Genomic DNA, 20,607 nt, shown 5'->3' on the forward strand with positions numbered 1-20,607 from the left:
TGTTCTCTATGTAGAATTTGTGTCCTTTGGCTTCTGAAAGGTCTGAATGGGCTGGGATGGTTGAGATCTCTTGTGAGGTGTCTAGGGCAGCCTAAGGCTTCAGCATCTGCACCATCTGGAGGACTGTAACATACTCCTTCCAGATCCCACCATACATGGCGGTAGCTCTGGGTAGGTAGCAAAGTGCTGTGTTCTTGCTGGTCAAGTGGAGGTTGTCGGTGTGAATGGTTTCTGTCTCTCAGTGGAGTGGGACAGTTCTTGCTCCTCACCAAGTGGCGCAACTTGAGTTTTATACGACCCTGTTCTGACTCCCTTTAACACGCTGCTAAATCTTTTACTTGGTTTTACCTTATGGGTTAGAAGATCTTGAAGTTAGTAAGGCTCTCAAGTATGGAGAAGCTGCTGGGCCACTAGATTCTGAGGCTTATGTACTGGACATAGCTCACCCTGCTCTGTTCTTGAGACTCTCCCAGAGCTGGCCATTAGGACATTCAGCCTCTCAGTGAGGTCCTCAAAATACGAGTGACCTCAGGATCCTCCCCAGCCCACATTGTGCAAACCTTTCCTTAGCTAGCTCCCCCTGTCAGTCTATGCAGAGGACATGTCCTGTTCTCACTTGTATGTCTTTAATTGTAACTGACCAGTAGTGTATTTAGGGCCACCTCTAGTGACACTAGTCAAGACACATGGACAATAGGTATAAAGGACAGGAACCCCAGATCAGAATTAGGTGTCCTTAGTCCCCATTGCCACCAGCCTTACACCATGGTATGTTAACCCCTTTCTGTGCCTTGAGTTTCTCCCTTGTGAGGTGAGGCTGTGTGACTGGGCTCTGTGCTTTGACAGTCGGGAGCACCACTTTCTGCAGTGCCACTGTCTCTTAATGTTTATTCTGCCAAACTGCAACCTGGTTTGGGGCCAGATGCTGGTTTTGGAGTTCAGTATTAAACTTGGGCTCCTGGCCATGAGTTCTTGCAAGGAAATATTTTTGTTCATTTTGTTTTGTGTGAGCTGAGGGACCCAGAAGCACATGTGACTCCACAGATCAGAAAGGAATCCCCTTGCCCATTCATATCAGTTATCGTTACATGGATGCTACATGCCCATCACTGTGATGGGCAGGATGTTTTCATCTCCAGGGAGGGCTACCCTTGTTTGCCTTGTCTAACCTGGAGACAGCAGGGAAGGGGCAGACCAGTGCTTGCTGCTACTGTTAAAACCACCACCATGATATTTTAGCTCTCACTGTTTGCCAGGGGCATATCAGACACTTGGTTTAGTGTCTAATTAATCATCTGAGCAACCAGAGTCCAAACGATAAGGTGCTGTACCATGGGCAAGTTTATCTCATTGACTTTTGTCCTGTTGTTACTCTGTGTTTTTACAATGGCGTCTTCTGTGTGTGTGCATCCGGATATCTTTCTTTGCCTAAACCAGATCAATAACACAGCAGTGGGACATGCCCTCGTTCTGCCTGCAAGGAGGGATCTCACAGACTTCCTGAAGAATGTCCTTACCTGCCATGTTTGCTTGGGTAAGCTGTTCATCTATCTGCCATGGGGATCTGTCCAACCATAACCACTAAAGTTGTGATGACAGAGGGACATTTGAATGAAGAGTGATAATGTTAAGACCCAAGGCTCATCGTATTTACTAATGCAAAGGCCACTCAAGGGAGTTCTCATCTTGGAATTTAGAGCCTACACATTTGTCTCAGAAGTACTTTTAGAACATATATCTTTAAGGCACAGCAAGTGACAGGAGTGTTTTAGTCTCATAGAGCACTATGAAGACTTTATGTCATTGACAAGTTTCATCTAGTGAAATGAGGGGACAGAAACTGAGATCTGGCCACAATTAAGGCAGTGAGACATAGTCTAAATATGTATCCTAGGTTGCCTCAAATTAGTGATTCTCCTCCCTCTGCCTCCCAAGTGCATGAATGTTAGGTGTGCATCCTTTCCCCAGTGAAGTTTCTATCTCCTGTGATGATTGTAGTCACCTGACCCCATAAGGTTGGGATGCTGCTGGGTCCACATTGTAATGAACGAACCACTGTAATTTTTTCTAGACATTTGCAATATCGACCCATCCTGTGGATTCGGCAGCTGGAGGCCTTCCTTCAGGGACCGGAGGGCAGCAGGCAGTGATGTGGACATAGACCTGGCTTTTATCTTGGACAGTTCAGAGGCTACCACTCTGTTCCAGTTTAATGAGATGAAGAAGTACATAGGGTATATGATCAGACAGCTAGACCTGAGCCCAGACCCCAAGGCTTCCCAGCACTTTGCCAGGGTGGCTGTCGTGCAGCAGGCAACCTACGAGTCTATGGACAATGCCAGTGTGCCACCTGTGAAGGTGGAATTCTCACTGACAGACTATGGTGCCAAGGAAAAGCTGCTAGATTTCCTTAGCCGGAGGATGACCCAGCTTCAGGGAACCATGGGCCTGGGCAATGCCATTGAATACACTATAGAGAACATCTTTGAAAGTGCTCCAAACCCACGGAACCTCAAAATTATGGTGCTGATGCTGACCGGTGAGATGCAGAGGCAGCAGCTGGAGGAGGCCCAGAGAGCCATCCTACAGGCCAAGTGCAAGGGTTACTTCTTCGTGGTCCTGGGCATCGGCAGGAAGGTGAATGTCAAGCAGGTCTATAGCTTTGCCAGTGAGCCCAACGATGTCTTCTTCAAATTTGTGGATAAATCAACCGAGCTCAACGAGGAGCCTCTGATGCGCTTTGGGAGGCTGCTCCCATCCTTTGTCAACAGTAAGTCCTAGGCCACATGTAGTGCGCTCTGGCTATGGCTTTATTCTGGCCCATACTGTCAGGTTACAAGGCTGGGTGAACAGTCATAGAAAATACATCTTTGTGCTGATGTGACCTTGGTCATTCATCCAACAAATATACATATTCACACACACACACAGACACACACACACACACACACACACACACACACACACCTACCCTGTGCCTTGAGTTAGGAACTAGAGCCAACAAAGCACACATAGACAAATCCCTTGTCCTCCTTTCTTCACCCATTACGTCCATTTGACTTATGCTTTCTATCCATAAGGTACTGATGATGTTCCAAAGAGTCCATGACTAGGTTGGCAAATGGACCAAACACACATTGACTGTACATGACCTAGCATACTAGTTGTGCCATACATGAGGAAGCCTATCCTGTCAGGGGGCTTCAAGGAAGCTTCCAGAAGGGGTTGCATTGATTTGGGATTTGCTGCCAAACCTATGTCTGCCTCTGGGCAGATCACATCCCCCACCTCATTTCCTATCCCCTTATGGACTTCCTGCTCTGCAGTTATCATATGAACCAATTTTCAGTAGTCCCCACCTTTGGACACTGGGCTTAGGGTATCTGTTAATTGGCTTATGGGTCTTTTGTCCCTATACGGTGATCTCTTGAGACTGCATCCTCCATGGGGATAGTTCAGATCTGACATAGTTCACAGTGAGTGAGCTCAGGCTACATAGTAAATGGGGGAGGTCTGTAGAACATAAGACAGCATGTCCTCACCAAATAGTCGTCACTCGGGAGAAAGTTGAGGACTGTGAACAACACGGTATTCACATTAGGAAGGCCTGTCCTGCAAAAGATTTAGGGGAAGATGTGAAACAAAGCGAAGCCTCAGCTTTACCCAGGGATCCATGCTTTTGCCTTAGGAGGATTAAGCAAGAGTGAGTGTACCCAAGCAAACATTCAGAGAACCCTGAACATAACTGGGTTATAATTTGATGTTCAGCGAGTGTCTGGAAACTGTGATACTCTCTAAGTCAAGTTTCATCCTATCCTGGGCTAGCCTGGTCTAGCCTCTCACACTGAGGACATAGTACCTTTAAATGAATCATCGGAGTAGTTATGCAACTAACCCACCTCACTAATTTTAATTCTCATATGATTCACACGAAGTTTGATTTTTTTTCCCCCTCTAGGTGAAAATGCCTTTTACCTGCCTCCAGATCTCAGGAAACAGTGTGACTGGTTCCAAGGGGACCAACCAGTGAAGAATGGTGTGAAGTTTGGTCACAAACAGATGTAAGTGGTTATGATTGTCATACCAAATATCATATAGTACTATGGTAGCTGTAGAAACCCTCTAACCTATCCCTAGCTTCATGGATTGAGACATTGAAATATAGAAATATGAATTCCCTAAAATAATGTGAGTTCTTAAACATTCTTTTGTATTGGTTAGCTTCTGCTACATAATGAAATACCCAGAATTTAGAAACCTAAAACAAGAATAATTTGCAATCCTCTGGGTTAGAAATTCCTGACTGCGTTCAGCTGGGTGGTCTGTCTGTCCATCTGTCTTTCTTTCTCCTGGCCTCCTTTATGCTGATGATAATATGTTTCTCAGTTACAGACAGGCTGGTCTAGCCTGGTCTTAGGTGGGAAGATTCATCTCTGCTCTACATGATTTCTTATCTTCCAGTGGCCTATCCTGGGCTTGTTCACAAGTTGACTAGGAGGGTTTTCATGAGAAAAGGACTAAATATAAGTTCTCTTGAGACCTAAGCCAGGCCTAGCACATCGTACCTTTAAACCACATTCTATGGGTCAAATACGCCCAGAGCCTAGATTGAAGCATGCCAAGCATGAATGGAGTTGAGGACTAAATTGCATTATGTAGTTCTTTCCCCCTCTGTCCCTATTATCTCTTTTTATCTTTTTGAGACATGGTCTTACCGAGTATTCCATGTTGGCCTGGGATTTACTTGGTAGCCCATGCTGGTCTCAAACTCGTGGCAATTCTCCTGTCTCATCTTTCCAGTATTGTAGGATTACAAGTGTGAGCCATCCCACCTAATGAGTAGATACTTTATGGCACAAACAAATAGTACTGATTTCTGTTGTACACGACTCAGTTGATTGTTTAAATTAGAACATCGTTAAATAAAATTTAGTCTTCTCTCTTTGACTTTCCACCTTTTCTTAACCATTGAAAATAGGATATCAGATTTATGAATAATTAATATAATCATTTTGAATAATTCTATTTTAATATCCTGTTCAATATTCTCTTAGGGGCAGATTCTGAGAGTAAGAGTTGTAGTATATGTAATATTATAGAAAGATTACAGAATCCAGCATCTTCATGTTGCTAATACAGCAAGTTTCCTGTAGTTCATAAGGTTATAACTCTCTACAGCATGCAAAAGTATGGCTACAGGTAATGTTTGATTTGTTTTTTTAACAGAAACACTCCACATATTGTTAATTCAAGTCTTACATCCAAAGTTGTGACCACAATGAAGCCAGTGACAACAACCAAACCAACAGCAGTTGTAAATCTGCCACCTGCTAAACCAGCCCCAGCTAGGCCAGCTTCTGCTCAGCCGGTTCTTGCTAAGCCAGACCCTGCAAAGCCAGCCCCTGCAAAGCCAGCCCCTGCTAAGCAAGCTTCTGCTAAGTCAGTGCCTGTTCAGCCAGTCCATGTTCAGCCAGCCCCTGCTCAGCCAGTCCATGTTCAACCAGCCCCTGCTCAAACAGTTTCTGTAAAACCAGCCCCTGCTAAGCCAGCCCCTGCTCAGACAGCTTCTGTAAAACCAGCCCCTGCTAAGCCAGCCCCTGCTCAGACAGCTCCTGCTAAACCAGCCCCTCCTCAGACAGCTGCTGCTGCTAAACCAGCCCCAGCTAAGCCAGCAGTCCCTGCTCAGCCAGCCCCTGCTCAACCAATGCATGCTCAGCCAGCCCCAGCTCAACCAGTCCTTACTAAACCAGCTGCTGTGAAGCCAGCTCCTGCCAACAAGCCTGTGGCAGCCAAACACGTGGCCACAAACACAGCTACAGTCAGACCTGCGTTAGCAGCGAAGCCCGCAGCAGCGAAACCCGCAGCAACTAGACCCCTTGCTGCTGCCGTAAGGCCAATTGCTACAAAGCCAGAGGCTCCCAGGCCACAGGCCAAAACAGCTGCCACCAAGCCAGCCACTACTAAGCCTATGGGTAAGAAAGCCTGGTTAGAGACACCATCTTTTATGCTCATCTACTACTTCAAGGACGTGGTCCTGGAAGCTGGTTTACAGAGTAGGCTGCTGACTCGAGGTTGGCATAGTTACATGATAGACCTCAGAAGATGCTAGCCATGCATAGGATTGTCCATATATTGCTTGCTAGCCATGCATAGGATTGTCCATATATTGCTTTCGCTTTTCTCTGTATCATGAAGCAGTTTTTCCTTGTACAACCTCTCAAGGATACCAGGGTCCTGAGGAAGACAACTTCCTGTGAGTTCAGCCCTGCTTCCCTGGGTGTAGCTTCTCTGTCATAGAACCCCATCCTGGTTCTTTGGCTTTTGCAATATTTCTGCCCATCTTCCATGATATTCCCTGAGCCTTAGGTACAGAGGTTGTGTTTTAGATGTTATCAATTAGGGTAGGGCACCCCATGGTCAGTTGTTCTCCAAATTTTCTCAATGCATAATTAATTGTCTCTGCTGCAAAAAGAAACATCCTTTCTTCTTCCCTCCCTCCCTCCCTTCCTTCCTTTTTTTTTTTTTTTCTGGAACCAAACTTGCTCCTCTTCAAATATGGCTTGGAAAGATCTAAGCTGGTATTGTGAAAATCTATTCCTTCCTTCCAAAAGGGATGTGGTCACAGAAAGGGGCCTCACACTGAGTAAAATGGCAGTATCAGGGGTTAGTTCAATAAAGTGAGAAATTATACCTCAGAAACTCAGTTCTTCCTCAGAAGCTACCAGCATGCTTGTTCTGACCCAAGAAAAGCACATTCCTGATTTTATTAGTTGGGGGTAAGTAAGTGGGTAAGTCAGTGAGACCCAGGGGGTATGATTGTTAGCTTTTCAATGACGATGTAGGAAGATTCTACAGAATGTCATAATCTATAAAGGAAGATGAGTCCAGAATATATGTGCTCACGAAAAAGTAGAAACTATCTTTACCTTATGAGCAGACAGAGAGCTGAGACAGTATGTATTTGTCATAGCCTATACCATGATTTTCCACCTTTGAAATCCTAGAGCTGGTTTTGTAACTTCCTGTTAGCATGCTGGGACTTACATTAAAAAGTATCTTCTTCACAAGGGATTTTTTTTTATAGAAAAATGAAGGTAGTTACTTATGTACCATGTTGATGAATAAGGATGTTTTTGAGTCACTGTGCTGTTACATGCATCAGACAGGCAGGCTGGTAGAGGATGTGACTGGTGAATGGGACACTAGTGTCCTTTCTCAGAAAGCTCCGGGCCAGCTGTCCACAAACATCTCTCAGATCTCCTCTGAAGCTTCCACATGTGTTCCAGCTGTGAAGAGTTTTACTTTTTAACTCTGCGTTCTGATCTTTCAGCGAGAGTGTCCCGAGAAGTCCAGGTCTCTGAAGTCACCGAGAACAGTGCCAGACTCCATTGGGAGCGGCCGGAGCCTTCTAGTTCCTATTTTTATGACCTCACTGTAACCTCAGCCCATGACCAGTCCTTGGTTCTGAGACAAAACCTCACTGTCACTGACCGTGTTGTCGGAGGCCTGTTGGCTGGACATCTGTACCATGTTGTAGTGGTCTCCTACCTGCAGTCTCAGGTCAGAGCCATCTATCAAGGAAGTTTCAATACAAGTAAGTACTGATGATTTGAAAGCACTCCAGTCTTGATTTCTACATGGCATACCAAACAGGATAGAAAACAATGATGCTTTGAGTCCATTCTGAAGCACAGATACAATTAGGCAAAATTTATCAATCTTGGGTACTTAGGCTACCCCCTGAAAATTGAAACCACAGCAATAGCATGGGAGACAGCGTTCCCTGTGCCATGTGCCCTCATCCTTGGCTCCTGGGACACTTTAAGGGGTGGGGGACCAGATTTGCTCTGCCTTAGCCTGTCACATCCAGGTGGCACCTGGGAAATGGGGGCCTGAATCCTGTCAAGAAAGACGGTAAGGTCTCTGTTGCCACTTCCGGTCCCTGTTTCCAGTTCAATGAATGGAAGTGACTCCTTAGAGATCCAGGGAGAGTTTGAGAGCTCTTCTTGTGCAGTCATGGGGCATTTGAAGCTAAGGAAGACAGGCTAGCAGACTCCTTTCCTAGCCCTACCTGCCCGTACTTGGTTGGCTTGTACACTTTATTCAGGTGTTTCCTCGTAATCCCTTTCTTGCTTCCCTACTTTTTAATTTAATTTACTTTTTTAAAGCTGTGATCTTTATGTTGCATGGCACATTCTGAAACCCTTGTGTTCAAATAATCTTTCCATTTTACTCCCCGAGTGGCTGAGACTACAGCCACGCACCGCCTTGTCCTTCATTTCCACTCTGAACCACACATGTCTCTCTCTAGTCTGAGTCATTTCTCAGCCCCTCACCTGCTTTATTCTTTATTCTGCTCCAGAGTATGGGTGGAGCATCTCCTTAGTTTATCATGGTTCACATGGTGGAATCATTCTTGAAGAAAGGAAGGCCCACCAGTAGCCCTAGGTTAGAAGGTCCAAAGATCCACCCAACTCCAGGTGCCATTCTTCTAGATCAGGAACATGCCTGATCTTAACAGGTGGATTTAACCATATATTGAAGCATCTGTAGTGAGTTCAAACCTCTCCTATGTTTCAATAGCACCCATCACCCAAGAGATCAACCCAGAACGGCAAGCTTAACATTCCCCAGCCCTTTTAGTTTCTGAACCAACTACTAGCTGCCTGTATTTTTTTTCTTACAGAGAAAACTCAGCCTCCACTTCTTCAGGCAGCCCATCGGGCATCCAGCTCAACCGTCAACCTAATGGTGAACACAGAACCATTGTTTCTCACTAAAGCAGGTAGGTAATGGCAGTCGTAGGCCCCTTAATGGACTTCAGAAAGTATTCTCTCAAGAATTGCAAACCTTTTGAAGTTGAGGAAACCTGCCTGAGACTAAGTCACATGACTTTTTATAGGGGAAGTTCCAAAGGGGGTCTTCAGCTCCTGGGCTTCATCTCAGTCTACACAGTCTCAGTTTCAAAAGCAGAGGAAGCATGCTTGTCACCATAGTGTTAGAGGAAGCTGGCTGGCTGCTTCTGAGTCTATGGCTATTATGCATGGCTCCATTAGTCACTTCCTCTGTGTTCTGTTGAGACTAGTGAGGGTTGACTTTGTGATCTGTGGGACTGCAAAGAATAGGGTTTCATTCACTCACTAGATTATCTACAAGACACTGTTTAGGAGACACAAGGTAAACAGATTGGACCTCACAGAGCACGTGGGTTCCAATGTATTCCCAGTTCCCGAAACACCACATCCTGGCTTGGTCTTGTATACCACTATTCCTGGATATCTGAGCAAGGAGTGTGTCTGTTAGCGATAGGCAAGATTTATGTTCTTGGAATACAAGTCTGAGAACCTGTAACATACCCCCTCCCATAGAAGTTGCTTTTCAATTGCTATGACATGCTTTTGTCATATGGTCACTTGGTCATGACCAAGGCAACTTATGGAAGAAAAAAATTATTTGGGGGTCACGGTTTGAGAGGAATAAGGGTTCATGATGGTGGAGCAGAGGTTGCAGGCTGCAGGAAGCTGGAGTAGCAGAGAGATCATTTTGTGATCCACAAGCAGGAGGCTTAGAACTCATTGGGGTGGTGGGAGGCTTTTAAAGCCTTAAAGCTTACCCGTGACACACCTCCTCCAGTAAGACCATATCTCCCAATTTTTCTTGAGCAACTGGGGACTGTATTTAGCTCAGTTACTGTTGCTGTGATGAAACACCATGACCAAGCAACTTGGAGAGGGAAGGCTTTATTGGGCTCACACTTACAGATCACCGTTCATCACTGAAGGAAATCAGGCCAGGAACTCAAACAGGGCAGGAACCTACCGTCAGGAGCTGATGCAGAGACCATGGAGGGGCGCTGCTCACTGGCTTGCTCCCTATATATGGCTTGATCACCCCGTTTTCTTACAGAACCCAGAACCACCAGCCCAAGGATGGTACCACTTATAATGGGATTGCCCTCCCCATCAATCACTAACTAAGAAAATGCCCTACAGGCCCGCCTACAGCTCGATCTTATAGAGACATTTTCTTAATTGAGGTTCCCTCCTCTCAGATGACTTTAGCTTGTGTCAAGTTGTCACGAAACTAGCCAGCACGGGGACCAAATGTTCAAACATATGAGCCAATGGGAGCCATTCACATTCAAACTACACTCTGAATTAGCAGAATGGAGGCTTGGCTAATTAGCTTTGAGGAAGTTACTACACAGCACTCGATATATTTGACTTAGGCACCAAAGGCGCCATTACTAACACGAGAACTCAAAATCCTGTGAGGATTTAGGTATGGTTCTGTTTCATAGTCCTCAAAGTGCAAGCTCCATGCTTATCATGGAGAGGGTCTGATGCTTTCTGGTGAGTCAGGAGGAAAGGATGCCCAGTACTATGTGCTTTCTTTCTGCAATTCATCCTTCACTAAGCAGCATTTGTAGCTGCCTTTGTAACTGTACTAGACAGAAGACCTACCACAGTTGTTTAACAGCCAACGACTGCCTGGTGTCCAACGTCCCTAGCCTTTCCTGTGAAAAGACTGACCAAAGACTAGGGAGTTTTCTCAGTAGAATTTTATGGGACTGAGGGAGGTGAGACTCTGTACAGTTGGTGGTAGTTAACCACAACTGCAGAGAGACTCTATAAAAAGCCTTGAAGAAATTTAATGCTATTATGTAAATACAAACTGGAAAACCGTAGGTACAATGAGAGTTGGTTGGGGGAGGGGAGGAGGAGGGAGAAGAAGAGGAGGAAGAGGAGGAGAGGGAGGAGGTGGTAAAGGATGAAGAAGAGGAGGAGAAAGAGGAGGAGGAGACTCCATTCATTGTTCATCAGTTTCTGCTGCCCGCAACAAAGACTGCAGACAGACTTTTGTCTCCAGCCTGGTTCTACCCAGTCTATTCTGGGCTATTCATACACTGCCATGGTAAGGATTTGCCAACATGAACGCTGACCTCAAAAGAAAGCCACATCTCTGTGGCTGGAGTTTCTTGGATTTTCCTTCAAGATACTGTCACAGGGCCAAGGAGATCGCAGTGGGTAAAGCACTTGCGGTGTAAGCCTGAGAACCCAAGTTTGACCCCCAGAACCCAGGCAAACGCGGATGGCAGCATCAACTTCACGACAGGTTCCTTTGGCCTCTATACTCATGCCACGGTTTACCCCTCTCTCCTGTCAGGCATGCGCACACAATAATAACAAGTAAAATTTAGAAAAAACAATACCAGCCAAAGAAGACCCAGAATGCATTCACTTTAAAGACACAGAAAGCTGTATGTTTTATCTGAATCCCTCTTCTTGGCGTTTGCCTCTGTGAGTGTGGAAAATGTAAAATTCCCAGCAAACTCTTGTTTCATTGAGAGACTTGGAAGAAGTCCTAGATAGCAGGATTCAGGGATATGTTTCTTTCTTTATGTGTGACTCTGAAGGATGAGACTGTATAAACAGTGTTTAGTTAGTGTAAACAACATAATCTTTATACACGAATCTGGGTCAGGCTGTTCTGTTTTTAAATGTGGAGTTGCTGCTTCCAGAATTAGGGAAGGATTTTCTACACAGACTTGTAACACTGTCTGGCGAAGACGGGTGATTTTGTTTTTGTTGTTAACTGGGACCCACGTTCCTATCAAGGCTGCATAGCATTTGGTAGCAGGTGTATCTAAAAATCTATTTCCTTCACGCCGATAGTGATGAGGCATTTGACCTGCGGATGCCGGTGGATGTCTTCCTTTGCTTGACATAGCCTCACAAGGGGAGAGGAGTCTGACTGACTCCATGTTCCCCATCTAAAGTTTGTCTTTTTGGTAGAGGACTGTGCTTCCGTAAGACCTTGCCTCAGGATGAAGGTTGATTCTGCCGGGAGACCTCTAACATCTTCCGTAACTTGCCTTTCAAGATTCTAAACTTTGAAGTATTACATTTAAAATGGTTAGAGTTTGTATTTTTAGAACTAAGCAAAGTAAACCTTCCTTAAAATCTGCACTCTACCCTTTGCTCTCCTCAGCTCTCAAATATTGCAATGCAGCCATTTTAAGTAGTAAGGTTATTGCCTGTTAAAGTCTCTTAGCAATGGCAGAGGGGTGCTCCATGAGGGAGAATTGCGGGTCAGATTGGTAGCTACTCCCACGAACATGCAGATTATCTGATCCCGAGCTTTTGTTGAAAGAAGGCTTAGACTTTCAGACTTTTAGATTAAAACATTTTACATGCACGCGTCTTTCCCAGCAAACTCCAGCGTTTGCCAGGAAGTTCTGTAAACAGAAGCCTTGCTGTTTACAAGCTGTAAATTTACCTCTGTAGGCATCTAAGGGACCTAGCTTTATTTTGCAACCGGGCTCCAGCAAAAGTGTGCGTTCAAAACATGAATTTCCTTAACTGGAGAGAAAACAAGCTTCTGGCTCCCACACAGTCTTGCCTTGGGGCATCTCTGCTGTTGGAGGAGTTTCAACTCCACATTCGTTTTATGTGAGAGGCCATGGGCTGGAGAGACGGCTCAGTGGTTATGAGCACCGACTACTCTTCCAGAGGTCCTGAGCAACCACATGGTAGCTCACAACCATCTGCAGTGGGGTATGATGTCCTCTTCTGGTGTCTCTGAAGAGAGCAATGGTGAATACATAAAATAAATAAATAAATCTTAAAAAAAAAAAAGGAGAGGCCAGAAAAATACTTGACTAAAGGTATGTGCACATACACACTTATCATAAAGAACATCTCTTGAGGGCCTGGTGGTTAAGAGTGGTTGCTGATCTTGCAGGGGTCAGAGTTCATTGATGTCAGGCTGCTCACAACTGCCTCTAAGAGATCTGACATCACAAGCATAAACAATAAAGTATATGTAGTTTTTTTCAAAAAAGAATGCCTACTTACTTTACAATCTACCTAAATTTTCAATCTACTTTCTTCATATCCTTACATCTGACATACATTCTAACAGAATTTAATGCCATTTACCAAGGAGTAGAAGAGTCCATGGTCTGGAAATTCAGTTTCTTCTCTGGACAGTATACACAGAAAGAACTGGAGAGCAGATGGCCTCGAGAGTAAAATGGGAAGAAATTAGTCATTTTATTTTTCTTAGTCAGTGACAGCTAATAGCTGAGATTCTTGGAGTTACTTTTGTTTATTCTTTGCAAACCTGAGACTGACTGTTATGTCAGTGTAGTAATGAAGCTTTGGTGGGTTAAAACCTTCCCACCAGGAAATTCTTCTCTACTGTAGCATTGAGATCCAACCACAGGCTCCAATATGGAGTCTGGAGGCTAAGGCATTGACAGACCAATTGATGTCTCTTTCTCCTCTTGATCTTGTAGATATATGTAAGCTACCCAAAGATGCTGGAACTTGTGTGAACTTCAAATTACTATGGCACTATGACATAGATAGCAAAAGTTGCATGAGATTCTGGTACGGAGGTTGTGGGGGCAACGAGAACAGATTCAACTCACAGGAAGAATGTGAAAAGATGTGCAGTCCTGGTAAGTGGCCCCTCCCTCCCTTGGGTTCTATTTTTCTATTATGCATAAAGAGAAGAGATCAGGGTTAATGACCTCACCACTGAGAAATGCCTAAATTACAATGATTATGGAAAAGCTGAAAATAGTTAAATCACATCTTCAGATAAGATGGACCGATAAACCATTAAAAAGATAAAATTTTTAATTTTACACACACATGAAAAAAACCCCACAGGAAATTAGTGATTGGAATGACTGATTTGTTTTCTGAAAGCATATGTGTATCTTCGGGAGTTAGAAAACTCAGAGGCATCCAAGCACATCAAGAACATTAGCACATCCTTGTCACATTAGAAGTGTCACAGCACACATGATTGTTAGAATAGAATAATGATCAACAACAGAAAACTAATGATAAACACTTACGTATATTCATTTGTAAATAGCTTTGCTTTCTATTTCTATGAACAGTGACGTTGACAGCGAGGCTATCCAGTTTCTCCATCATAGTGAGCAATTCAATTAGTAATGGCACAGGGCCTGGGTGAGTTCAGATTTCACACAGCCCAAACCTGAAGCCACAGGGATCACAGGAACCAGTGAGGAAGGGGTACAGACTGGAGGCCGTGAGGTCATAATGTGTGGTAAATGCAGTCTGTTTTATGTCTACTGACCTCTCTTCTTTTCTTCTCCCTCTGTCTCTCCTTCCATTCTTCTTTCCTTTCCTCCACACTCAATGTTCTCCATACCCAGAGTTAACAGTCTGACGAGAGTGCCTAAGCATGGCCTTCGGGCAACACGTACCTCTGGGAGAAGGAGGAGGCAGCCATTTCTAACTCGTTTTTATAGAAGCTCTGGGTAGATGCCCCAGCACGGTGCCTTTTCATACTTTGATTGACATCCAACCTCGGGAGGAAACCCTCTGCACGTGACCTGTCAATATGGTGCTAAACGTGTCTGTGGACCCTGCTCTCCGTCTCCAGGCAGTTCTACCGTATACTTGGACCATTGTGTAATAGCTAGCCACTGCTGGTGTTTATGTGAACATTCCTATAAATTCAAATTCCCTCTGGAGTTCCATGCCACGCCCGTGTCAGGCAAACCCTGTGCCTACAACATAGCCTCGTCCTCACAGCTACTCTGTACATTTCTGCTTGGTTCATTCCTCTGTAGTTGCATGGCTTAGATGGAGAAACAAGAGTCTAACCTTCTCACAGACCCGGTTTCCTGGATTAGACTTTGAGCAGTATTCTTCAAGATCCTCTGACAAATGATCCAGCTAGAAGAAATCAGACCCCCTTTTCCTGTGCACATTGCTGGGACAAATGCCTCCATTAAAGAATTCAAAGAAAGTCATAATCGAGAATCTCTTGGGTGGTCCTCTAAGGTGAATTGTTTTTTCAATGCTGTTGTCTTGGAGCTTGGAGGTGGGATTCAATGTTTAAAATTTTTAGGAAATTTATACAAAGAAACTTTTAAATAAAGTATATTGAATGTGCCATGAGTTTTGGTGTTCTTGGTTCTCTTCTTTCTGTAGTGTCCACTGTCAGGATTCCCCTAAGGACAAGGACATTTGACTCAGGCCCAGGCTCTGGTTTCATTGAAAGGGACAGAAAATGCCGTGGGGCAGTGTTCCAGGAGGCCGGTAAGGTTGGCCCTTTTGTGGAGAATCCAGGAGATACTACATATCAGGGCTGGGCTCTCTGTAGTCTATCTGAAAAGCCCTGGATAGTTTGAGACTCAAGAGAGGATGTTCATCCTCTCTTCTAACTTTTGGTTGACTCAAGGACCTCAACTTCTGACCCCTTTATGGTGATTTTTTTAAACCTAGGGACTAGATTATTGCTATCTAACAATGGCTGAGATGGGATGGTTCTCTTTGACTCTACCGCTTCCCTGGAATCTCTAGGACAAAATATATGTTGCTGTCGCCATGCTCCCCCTTTCTTCAGAAATATCTCTCTTGGAGCCAGAGAGGTGGTTCAGTGATTAAGAGCACACAAACACTCACAACCATCTGTAATTTCAGTTCTGGGGAATGGAGCCCAACACTTTCTTCTGGTCTCTGGGGACAGCAAGAATACACATACTACATAGACATAGCTGCAGGCAAAATAGCCATAAAATAAAATGAAGTAATCTCCATCATTCCCCACCTCTTCTTGTGCACATGCACACATACACACACTATGGGCACCAGCATCATAAACAACAACACTACAGAGCAGATACACTTTCAGATGATAAGTGCAAAAAAAAAATTCCCACTGTGGAAGAAACTATTTTTTTGAACAGACTCCTTCTGCTCAGCCAGGTGCTGATGTAAGACTCAGATAGGATGTTAGGTGTGAGCAGAACTGTTAATGTAAGATCGAGGGTAGATAGATTTGCTAGTGGATCTGTAGGGAGGATGGAGAAAAGAGGGACAATGGGAGGTGCAGAACCTGGGAAGTTAGGAGAGACACTAGCCTCAAGGACTATTCTCAGAATACTGCCAGATTCTCAAAGGGAATTTCAAAGTTCTTAGAGTGGGCAGGCAGTTTAGAAACAAGAACAAGAACTAAGCTCTTTGCTGATGTTACTATGTAGACCTGAAGAATGGCTGGGGAGAGGGCAAGTTCTACTGAAACTCAATGATGGTCTTGGGAAGCACTGAGAGCTTCCTAGTCCAAGGCGCTGGGGGACTTGAGTTCACCTATACCTTGAGTCTAGTTAACAACTGATTTTCAGGGTGGCTTTTGGGGATGTGCAAAGCTTTGGGGATGTTTCAAAAGCCCTCACAATCAGGTGGTCTGGAAGTCTATGTTGGACGATTTTATCTCAACACAAGCTGAAGTCATCTGAGAAGAGGGAAACTCAATTTAAAATAATACCTCCATAAAATCAGGTTTTAAGCAAGTCTGTAAGGCATTTTTTAAATTAGTGATTGATGTAGAGGGCCAGTCCCATTGCATGCGGGTGGTCCTAGGTTCTCTAAGAAAGCAGGCTGAGCAAGCCAGAGAGAGCAAGCAAATCAGCAGTACTCCTCCATGGCCTCTGCATCAGCTCCTGCTTACAGGATCCTGTGCTGTCTGAGTTCCTGTCCTGACTTCCTTCAATGATGAACTGTGCTTTGGAAGTGTAAGCCAAATAAACCCTTTCCTACCCAAACTGCTTTGGTCATAGTGTTTTACCACAGCAATAGAAATCTTAAGACAAAATCTAAACCAAGATATCGGCAGAACTATGCTACCTCTAAAACAGAGGGGAGACTCCCCTCCCTGAGTCTCTTCCTGACTTTCAAGGTTGCTGCAGTCCTGGGTATGCCTCAGCTTGTAGACAATACCCCACCAGTCTCCTTCATAATCAAGAATTCTTCTTATGCATCTCTCTCTTCACATGGCTGTCTTCTTATGAGAATACCAACTAAATTTGTCTAAGTTCCCCATCTTCTGGTCTGACTTGATCTTAACTAATGACATCTGCAGTCACCCTGCTTTCCAATAAGGACATTGTAAGTGACTTGGGGTCAGGAAACTATCCTTTCAATCAACAGCACCATCTCATCACCACCAACGTCTGCTCACATCTCTGGATGCTGATCTGTCTTATTGTTAGACAGTGGCTCCACAGATCAAACCATAGCAAGTCCCACTGTTCCTTTGTCACGATTGGTGCCTGAAACCATCACTACTGAGTCTTAAAACTGGAATCTCTTATCCATTTTAGAGGTTAAATATCAGATCCTAGATAAAGCCTTTCTGTCTTAGCCTCATAGAGGCTTTGCTCCCCCAGCAAAGGTTCACCTCCTGGCTCTGGGTGGAATTTGAGTGAAATCTGACACCCCAGTCTTTGAGTGACATGGTGGACTGTTTCCTGGAGTCTAAATGGGAGGTGTTAGCTGGTGGCTGTCAGTTGCTATTGCTCTTGGCTCATGTCTGTGACAGGTTTCTCCTGCCAACTCCTTTTCAAGGCACATACTGCCTCTCTGGAGGATTCTTGGTTTGATTAGCCTGGGGAAGAAGTTCCTTTTCTCTTTTGCATCTCTGTATAAGGCAATGTCACCCACAGGCTCTCAGTGCTAGGGTCCTTTACCAGACAGCTCACCCTCTGGTGGAGCATAAGAAAGTTAGCTCAAGCCCATACCTCTCTAGGCTCATTCAATCTAAAGAAAACTCATGTGACATTGCCACATAAGGTGGTGTTCCATCTTTCTGTTTAGTCACCATACATCCTTTGTGAAAGAAAAGGGGCTGGGCATGTGGTCAGTGGAGAGTGGAGTCCATCCTGTGACTCAGAGGTAGGGGAACAAATGGCTCATGCCTACCCATACAACTTTGAATGTCCTCTGTGGGTCTCCCCACTCTCGTGCATCATTAATCTACATCTCACAAGGGCAGAGGGAGTAGAGACATCATGCAGTGGGGGAGAGAGGAAGGTAGGGTGAGAGGGGTACATTCAAAAGTCCTGTGAGTATGTACAGTAAATAAACCACACAGGACCTGCAGTCAGTAAGCAGGTGATTGAAGGCTTATAAAATTTTGGGGGACTGAGGGCAGGGACATCCAGGATAGTCAAAAGGTCATTGGCTGGGTGCTTAGGATACCTGGAATGCCTCATTAGCATGGGGAAGCATTTCCCAAATCTCAGGTGCTATCTGAACAGGTTCTTATTGGGAGAAAGGAAAATGATCCTGTAATCTAATTGAGGCTATGTAACATTTCTCAGGTAGAGGTGTGTATGAGGGCTTAGAATTCCCCAGACAAGATCAAAGATGAAGAAAATCTGCTAATGAAGGGAGTCTCTCATATTGTGCAGAGCCAGAAGCCATTGGTGGACTTTGAACTTAATTAGCAGAGTTTTCCCATAGTCCTCTTGGCTTTGAGGAAGGATCAGCAGAATGCCCCTCCTTTCTTGATAGAATATGAGGGAAAGCATATGTCTTCTTCCAGAAGTCCTGCTTTGTCCTTCCAAGACCAATAGGACCTTTTGTCCTGGTCCTCTTTTGTCTCTGAAGTGACCTTGGTGGGCTCAGTTCAGTCCTCTGGAGTATTGGTGACTGATGGCACTGCAAAAACTGGGACTGCTAGTACCCAACACCAGCCTCGGAAAAACTCGGTAGCAGAGAACTCTGGACCCTAGCAATGGACTGAGCTCTGTGTCTTCCTTCTTGACTTATATGACATGGACCTAAAATGATTATTTGGGGGAGGGGGTATTGTTTAGGTATCTCCAAAGCAGCCCCAGGGTGTTAACCGTGAGTTAGTTCTTTGAGAGATGAAGGGACCACAAGAGAAGTTGGAGAGTGTGAAGTGAGACAGAGGTGAGACCAGGATTAAAAGGTGGTAGATAGCTCCCACTGTGTGCGAGGGGTGGTCAAGGGTTTAATTGTACATGGAGAATTCTGAGATGCAGCCTAGCTGTGGGGTGAAGGAGCGGGATATGTCTCACTGATTCCCAGGGGTAGCTGTGCATCTGTCCTAGAGAATGAACCGACTGGTTGTTCCTGCCTGCACATCCACTGGCCACGGGGCCTATGTGTAGTGTTCTGGGAAAGACCTGTATATACATATGGTGTCTATACAGGGTGGGACCAGTGGAAGGGACCCTTATGTTTCTGACATCCCTGAAGGGTCTGCTCTAGGTAAGCTACAAATAAACTGGGTGGCATCCATTACTTAAAGAGTCATTTTTCTCCTGCTGCAGAAAGAAGCCCTCTCTGATCTTCCTACCTGCTGTTGCCAGCATATTTTTGCCATCTCTCTGATTTGGTCCACTGCAGCTGTGTGCTGCTTTTCTGCACCTGTTCCTTGAATGCTTAAGGTTGCTGGGAATATCACACCCACCACTTCTCCAGAGTTAGAATAGCAGATCACAGAAATCCAGGTGGTCGGTTGAGTAGGCTGGCCATTCTCATCCTGGGCATCCATGTTCCAAAGAGCATCTCTGTGAAGGAATAATTCCTTACTTTCAAGAGGCTCAGCTACTGTCAAGAAGAACTGGTTCAAGCCTTGTTCCTACCAGGTACACCACTTTCTCTTCCCATTTAAAAGATTCCATGTTACCTGGTGTCTTAGTTTGAGTTTAATTGCTATGAAGAGACACCATGACTGTGGCAACTCTTATAAAGAAAAAGATTTCATCAGGCCTGGCTTACAGTTTCAGATGTTTAGTCCAATATCATTATGATGGGAAACACAGTAGCATGGAGGCAGGCCTGGTGCTAGAGAAGAAGCTGAGAGTTCTACATCTTGATCTGCAGGCAGCAAGGAGGAGACTGTGTTACCGAGCATAGCTTGAGCATAGGAGACCTCAAAGTCTGCTCCCATAGTGACACACTTCCTCCAACAGGGCCACATCTACTCCAACAAGGCCAAACCTCCTAATAGTGCCATTTCCTATGCCAAACATTCAAATACATGAGTCTGTGGGGGCCATACCTATTTAAATCACTACACCTGTCATGAATTGAGAACTAGTTTTATCCTGTAATGGGATCAATGACCCCTCAATGAAGAGCAGCCACTACCAAGTCTATGGTTTGAATCTATCTAACTTCTCTATAGCAGGCTGAAGGTCTTATTTCTCAACAACTGCCTCAAGACCCACTCAGGGTTTGTCACCCTCTGTACAAGCAAATGCAATCCTGACCCTGGATGAAGCATTGCCCTTGGGAGAACAATTACCCCACAAAACATAAGTGGCTGCCATTTTCCCATTTTGATTTTGGGAGCCATATTGTTTCATGGTGGCCATTTTGCTTCCTGGGAGCCATATTGATTCCTGAGTTTCTCTTGCTTCTTTCATTAAAAAATAGAGTTTATTTATATCCGTTGAGATTGAATACTTCATGCATAAGACATTCATTTATATATACTGACTGGTAATTTTCCATTTTTACGTATTTGTATTCTTTACTATATATTAATATATATCAAATTTTGTCATCTTTACCCCATTATTCTTTCTCACTCCTCCCCCTTTTACACTGAAATCTTTATTCTTTTCATCAAGCCTCCTTTTATTTTGATGTACGTTATTTTTAAATGTGTGACTCACTGAGTTTAATTTTGGTCATTTGCATGTTCCTCTTACAGCTCCTATTAAATGCCAATAGTCCTTCAGTGAGGGGTGAGGCTTCATGAACTCCCTACCAATACAGTCTGGTTCAGATCTTATGCAGG

The 20,607-nt window shown here is 44.6% G+C and overlaps 1 protein-coding gene across 1 annotated transcript in view; it reads left to right on the forward strand.

The window, feature by feature from the left end:
• Positions 1–14,948, forward strand: part of Col6a3 (collagen type VI alpha 3 chain) — a 79,234-nt gene extending 64,286 nt beyond the window's left edge. Inside the window, exons 37-44 of the mRNA XM_034521242.2 lie at positions 1,438–1,534; positions 2,072–2,770; positions 3,959–4,061; positions 5,227–5,972; positions 7,331–7,594; positions 8,687–8,785; positions 13,301–13,465; positions 14,198–14,948. Coding sequence (XP_034377133.1) covers positions 1,438–1,534; positions 2,072–2,770; positions 3,959–4,061; positions 5,227–5,972; positions 7,331–7,594; positions 8,687–8,785; positions 13,301–13,465; positions 14,198–14,211 — 2,187 coding nt within the window. The 3' untranslated portion in view covers positions 14,212–14,948. The remainder of the gene's footprint in view (positions 1–1,437; positions 1,535–2,071; positions 2,771–3,958; positions 4,062–5,226; positions 5,973–7,330; positions 7,595–8,686; positions 8,786–13,300; positions 13,466–14,197) is intronic.
• The last annotated feature ends 5,659 nt before the right edge of the window (positions 14,949–20,607 follow it).

Source organism: Arvicanthis niloticus, chromosome 17 (genome assembly GCF_011762505.2).
Source record: "Arvicanthis niloticus isolate mArvNil1 chromosome 17, mArvNil1.pat.X, whole genome shotgun sequence".
NCBI lineage: Eukaryota > Metazoa > Chordata > Mammalia > Rodentia > Muridae > Arvicanthis > Arvicanthis niloticus.